General features: G+C 25.4%; 1 protein-coding gene across 2 annotated transcripts; it reads right to left on the bottom strand.

Annotated features, from left to right (window-relative positions):
* Nucleotides 1–589: 589 nt before the first annotated feature.
* Nucleotides 590–5,994, bottom strand: LOC126908865 (uncharacterized). 2 transcript variants are annotated; one of them, XM_050691184.1, is made up of 5 exons: nt 5,654–5,994; nt 5,132–5,383; nt 4,684–4,893; nt 924–956; nt 590–860 (listed from the first exon to the last, which is right to left on the bottom strand). In XM_050691184.1, the coding sequence occupies exons 1-5, from the start codon at nt 5,889–5,891 to the stop codon at nt 664–666; spliced, it is 930 nt and encodes a 309-aa protein (XP_050547141.1). In that variant the 5' UTR covers nt 5,892–5,994; the 3' UTR covers nt 590–663. The 2 variants fall into 2 exon arrangements, with proteins under 2 accessions (XP_050547141.1, XP_050547140.1); XM_050691183.1 differs by having other exon boundaries at nt 595–812; nt 873–956.
* Nucleotides 5,995–6,632: the final 638 nt, after the last annotated feature.

The raw sequence follows: 6,632 nt of genomic DNA, 5'->3' as shown, positions 1-6,632 counted from the left end.
CAAATAAAATTATATTGTACATAACATTACTTCAACCACTATGATCTTATTGGATAATAATTTGGGGATCAGCAAAAAGTTCTAACCAGAGAACAATCTAAAATTTTCAAAACATCTGCTTAAGAATCATAACCGGGGTGCCCTGATATATCACAAACATAGCCCTACACTTGGAACTACATTACATCACAAATAAAGAAATGGCAAAAATGTATTATAAGAGATTCTGGATGAAACTTAAATGCAACTCCAACAGACTTATACAAATGCTGAGCGCAAACGTCTTGCCTGGCATCCAGTAAGGCGTCTCAAGAGAGAATGGTGCAGAGATCTATTATTATTTTAAATTATTTAATCTTGTTAATGTTACGCATTTCAACTTCTAATTATTGTACAAACTACTATACCATTATACGTATAGTGTTATTACTATTATGGTCAATATAATGCAATTAATTTAAATATTAATTTTCAATAGCAGGCGACTTCAATGAGAGCGACCTCACAGGCTACTCATATTAAGTATTGTTTATATGTATATTTTTTAAACTATTTACTTATTGTAAAATTTTTATTTTGCAGATTGTAAATTTCATAAATAAAAAAATAATAAAAAAAAAATTAATCAAAGTAATATTAATTAAAAAAATAACATCAATAGATTTATTCATTTTTTTTAAATTGTACACACAATTTATCTGTTTTTTTGTGCTTACATATTGAACACTTTTCGTCCTCAATGCAATTTTCACAATACCAACCATGACCACATGGTATCATTATGTAACTCTTTGACAGTTCATCATCATCATCATCTGTTACTTGACTGCGACACTTTATACAACGCGCTTCTCGTTCATNATCATCATCATTATCATCTGTTACTTGACTGCGACACTTTATACAACGCGCTTCTCGTTCATCTAAGATACATCTTGCCTGCAACGGCACATATTCTAAATACAAATATTGAAAATTAGTTCCTTTCCTAGTAAAATAGTTTAAAGGAGTTTATGATAAAATTTTAAGGGGAATATTTTTTGCACATCAATAATCGTATTAAGAAAACTAAAAGTTTTAAAAATAAGTTTTTAACTATAATAACTATTATATTTAAAAAATTAATAAGACGTTATTTTAAAATATAAATATGTATTACATTATTTATTTATTTTTCACATAAAATTGTAATTTTATCACATCAGATTATATAGAGAATAGAAATAATTTTTTTTTTGGATGTAATTTTTAATTTCTCTACTGAATATTTAAAATATATTGGAATGGAAAATTATATAAAATGGGAAGAAATCGACTTCATACCTTAAGGTATGTTAACAAAATATTTTTATAACCAGCCACTCTAAATAGCCTTTTTAAAACTCTTTTCTTACAAATGATGTTGATACTTCCATGATAATATTAGGAAATGTTCGCACCAAATGTGAGAGCTGCACTGGTTGGGTGTGGTCAGCTATTAGGACGCCTTATCAGCGGCCCGTGTTGGTTCAGTCGGTTTTTTATTCAAAATGTAGTGTATATACCTGTTGTTATTATTATACAGTTTAGTTTTAAGTTACATTGGTTTTCATTTGAATTAATTGTTGTTTTGGTATTAATCAGTAAAAACTTTGCTCAATTTTCGTTTTAAAATATATTGTTCATATTATTATTGTAAATTCGTATAGTTGTATTCTGTTTTATTTTTTATTGGTTATAACATTATTACAATAAAGCTACAGGTGGCATATCACCTTTATAAATGGTAGTTCATTTTATTCAATTTATTCAAACAAAATTAAAAACTGAATATGAGTAATATGGGTGTTTATATTTGTTAATTATTTAATTCATCAATAATAAAAATTAATGTTGTTATTTAAATTATTTCTTTTTATTTATTAAGTTAACCAATCCTATTTTGGATAAACAAAAAATATTTTGTATTTAACAAATTCTAAATTGTATAGGAAATTTTTGTTGATTATTAGTTGCCCCTATATTAAGCCGTACGGCCAAGTTCTGTTCCCCATTTATAATTGGGATTTTTTAGAACAGCCCAGGCGGCAACAGGAAAAGTACAGCTATTCAACAATTCAAATTCATAAAATGTTATATTTATATCAGTGAATTATAGTTTTATATATATTTTGAGCATAAAAACAAGAAGGCAATATCTGTTGCAAGAAAAAATTGTTTAGCAAATAGTTATTAGATTTGTCATATCAACTTAACTGACACATTTCATAGACAATAAATGAAAAAAAAAATAGCTTTCTTTATATCAATTTTTTTTAAAACATCTACCTTCATACTCTTCTATTATGAATAAGACATAAAATTTCAAATAATTTTTATTCGCAATCTATTTCTTTACCTATTGAAAAAACAAAAAATTTTATATGATTATAAATTGATTTCTGCTAAATTTAAAACTAAAAGAATTAAAACAACAATAATTTATCGTCCTTCAGAAATGTTAAAAATACTATTTAAAATAAACATAATTTTAATTAAAATTATTTTCGAAAAATTTGTTACTGATAATATTTAGAAATATTTCCATTAAAATTTCCTAAACTGCTTACTAAGTAAAGTTTTCAGTTAAGTGTAAAGTAATTAGTTTTCTAAAGAGGGAGGTAAAGGGGCTTTTTATCACCAACAATTTGCTAATTATTATCATTGAAAGTATATAACTTTAACGTTAGTAAGACTATGTGATAAACAAAAAAAAATGTTTCTTAGACCACTGAAGCTAATGTACCAAACATAAAATCCAATATAAAAAAACCCAGCACAGGGGGGTCGCGGCACAGTGGTGACGTGGCATAGTTGGATTAAGTATAATGATATCTGACAGTAATTAAAATCNTGGATCAAGTAATGATATCTGACAGTGATTAAAATCACTATCAAAAAAAAAAACGCTTCGATGCAAATCTTTATATAGTGTTTAATTTTATAAAATTGGTGGATTATTCCAAAATTTTCATAAACANAATTTTAAAAAATTGGTGGATTATTCCAAAAGCTTCATAAACTGCTAGTTCCTTATTAATATCCTGATTAAGATAAATTATGTCGAATGAAAAAGGGATTATTAAAAAATAGAATTTCCCATAAAAAAATTATATTGATCAATACCCTTTTTAATAAGTTATAGCATTATAAAGTTAAAAATGTAAAANTATTTCCCATAAAAAAATTATATTGATCAATACACTTTTCAATAAGTTATAGCATTATAATGTTAAAAATGTAAAAAATAAAATTGAGAATTTTCACACAATAATAGCATTTGGTAGCTATTTTCACCTTGAAGATAAAATATAGTCAGAAATTTTTTTTTTCCATGATAAAGTATATTACATTAGCTTTAATTTAAGATATATATAAAAGTGTCAGACTTTCCGGAACACTTTCAAAATTTAAGTTGAAAAAGTCAATTTTTTGTGAAAAAGTTGTCATTTTGAATCCCCCCCTGTAGGCAGGTAAAAAGTCAGATTTATAAAAAAAATATACCAAATGATAGGTAAAGACATCATGCATCTACAAAAAAAAGAATTATATTGATCCATACATCTTTCGAGAAGTTATAGCATTATAAAGTTAAAAATATAAAAAAGAATTTTTTTACAAAAATCGTATTTTTTTTATTAAGTTTAATGTCTGTTTTCACCATGAAGATAAAATAAAGTCCGAAATTTTTTTTTACCATTATAAAGTATATTACATTAGCTTTAATTTAAGATATATATAAAAGTGTCAGACCTTCCGGAACACTTCCAAAAGTTAAGTTGAAAAAGTTCTACTTTCTATATGCATTTTTATGTTTTGAATCCCCCCCTATATTAAGGGAAATGGTCCGACTANGAATCCCCCCTGTATTTAGGGAAATGGTCCGATTTAAAAAAACAGTATGTCGAATGAAAGATCTATATAAATACTACTTCTCATAAAAAAATTGTAATGATTCATACATTTTTCAAAAAGTTATAGCATAATAAAGTTAAAAATGGAAAATACAAAATCGAAAATTTTCACTCAAAAATAGCATTCGATAGCCATTTTTACCATGAAGATAAGATAAAGTCCAAAATTTTTTTTTTTCATGATAAAGCATATTACATTAGCTTTAATTTAAGATATATATAAAAGTGTCAGACTTTCCGGAACATTTTCAAAATTTAAGTTAAAAAAATTAATTTTTTGTGAAAAAGTTGTCATTTTAAATCCCCCCTTGTGGGCAGGTTAAAGGTCAGATATAAAAAAAAATATACCAAATGATAGGTAATGACATCATGCATCTATAAAAAAATGAATTATATTGATATGTTCATTTTTGAAAAAGTTATGGCAGTTTTTAGTAAAAAAATTGAAAAAATTTCGGAAATTAGCGATTTTTAAATTTGTAATTTTTTTGGAGGTTTCCCCCATTTACGGGGAACGAGGGAATTTTTTTCAATTTTTAAGGGTAATGTCTTCGATTAGATACGATTTGTGATCTTTTGACGTTTCATTGAAAGAAATCGGTTCGGTGTGAGCTGAGAAAAAGTGGTAACAGACACAAAAAAAAAACACATCTTAGTAAAACCAATACCTTCTCAGCTTCGCATCGAAGCTAAAAACGCTTCTAATATTTTATTTCATTAATGTTTCAATAAGTAATTATAATATATATACTTTCAGTAACTATTGACACAGATGTTCGTATATTTAGATCTTGAGTACTTATAAACTTTTGAAAACATACTGGACATTTTGACAATTTGCCTCTACGAAATTTGTCATTACAATAATCACAACACCAGCCGTGTCCACATGGTGACCAAATGTAAATTTCATTAGTGGTACCAGTGTTTTCTTCCTTACAGCTTGTACAAGAGGTTTGATCTACAGAAAAAAAAAAAGAAACAATTGTTAAATACTTTTATCGGTAATAATTTCTAAAAGTTAAATTTTAATCTTCAGTTGAAAAGCATTTTAAGTATTTTTTTAACGCTTTTAAAACTAATTAAAAACTATAGCAGACAACTTTGAAGAGTAGATTCTCAAACGTATTTTTTTACCAATTACATAATTATAGTATAATTTGTGATTTTGAAAAATAAAAAAAAACTTTCTTTCTTACATAAATCTCCAGTTATATCTTTGTAAGTAGGACCACTTTTTAAAGTCAAATGACGACTAATAACTCGATTACTCATATCTTGGTATTGTTTCAATCGATTTACAGTCAATTCATTCATTGTTACTTTTTTAGGTTCTTTTAAAAAGTGCACTTTATCTTTCATTAACTCCATGCAGATTAATAAAGCATTTCTGTAATTTGTGTTTACTTCATTAAATTTGTATTCCTCAGATTTGTGACTTTTGTAAACATCTAAAATACATTCATGCGGTTCAGGAGAAATCCATTCTCTATTAATTATCGGTATAAGTTCAGCAAGTCTATTACTTAATACTTTTAAGTAAAATGATATTTCAGAATGTTTTTTATTCATTTCTATTGCAAACTCGCAGAACCGATACATGTATGTAATGACCATACTTTCAATAGCGTTCAAAAAAATCGTATAAGCCAATTTATATTTTCCCCCTGTCACACAGTTAGAAACCACATCCTGCAAACTTCTATTTATTATATTTATACCTTCATAAGAAATGTCATGATAATCTACTAAGTGACTGTAAGGCACTGGACAAAAGTTATCCTCATTGCGTGATTTTATATAATAAGGATGTTCCATAAGCTTGACAAATTTCATATCTTTGTATTCCTTTTCAAGAGTGTCTATGTCCTCCCGTGTAATGTTATTTAGATCAACACATATTGATTGGTTGATTATTTGAATAAAAAAAAGTATTAACTTACATTTATTGAGTAACATATTATTATTTTAAAAGAATATTTAACAATTTTTAAATTTCAAAATATTTTATCAATAACAATTAATCAGTTTTGAAATAAACTATATACTAACTAAAGAAATTTGAATTAATGGAATAATTCTAACAAGTGTATTTATAAGTTCTTACAAGCGTATTTCAAAACATGATCAAAAATGAACTTTTATTGTGTACTTTAATAATATATGAACAATTGTAATTTAAAATATAATTTATTAATTATTTATTCACGCAAAAATACGAATTTTCTTTAATGGAATGATTGATTAAAAAAAGCAAATGATCATTAAATTAAAAATAAAATACTATTTTACTTATGTACCTAATTTAAACATCTTATTTTGTCTTAACTGATTTGATACCAATCTAATTTAAAATCTAATGAAATTTGTAATTATTAAAAAAAAATTACTTTTTAATTACGTATTGTGAAATAGTAATTTTATAAACTATATTTTGACATATAAAAAACTGTTTGTATATTATATGAATAATATCGGTACGACATTGATAAATACATAAATATATAATTCAATCAGAAAAAGTGCGACGAGTTGACATTTAAGTTTTGCAGGAGATGACTCCCTTTTAATTAGGTTATATATATTTAGTTATTTATTAGGAATACTTGAATTAAACAATAGAATTTTAACATTCCCGTTAAAAAAGTATTAGAAATTGACTTTTTTAAATTAATTAATAATCAGTTTTAAATAATGAAC

This window comes from Daktulosphaira vitifoliae, unplaced genomic scaffold, assembly GCF_025091365.1.
Source record: "Daktulosphaira vitifoliae isolate Bord-2020 unplaced genomic scaffold, ASM2509136v1 Scaffold_25, whole genome shotgun sequence".
NCBI lineage: Eukaryota > Metazoa > Arthropoda > Insecta > Hemiptera > Phylloxeridae > Daktulosphaira > Daktulosphaira vitifoliae.
This window is presented reverse-complemented; position numbering and strand designations above follow the sequence as displayed.

Excerpts from the sequence above, each read along its gene's own strand:
- LOC126908865 (XM_050691183.1), bottom strand. The coding sequence starts at position 5,891 with ATGTTACTCAATAAATGTAAGTTAATACTTTTTTTTATTCAAATAATC. Across the intron at positions 5,384-5,653 it reads TCATGACATTTCTTATGAAG|ATGTTTACAAAAGTCACAAA; the intron begins GTATAAATATAA and ends AATGTATTTTAG. Across the intron at positions 957-4,683 it reads TGTGTCAATAGTTACTGAAA|AATATGTGCCGTTGCAGGCA; the intron begins GTATATATATTA and ends ATTTGTATTTAG.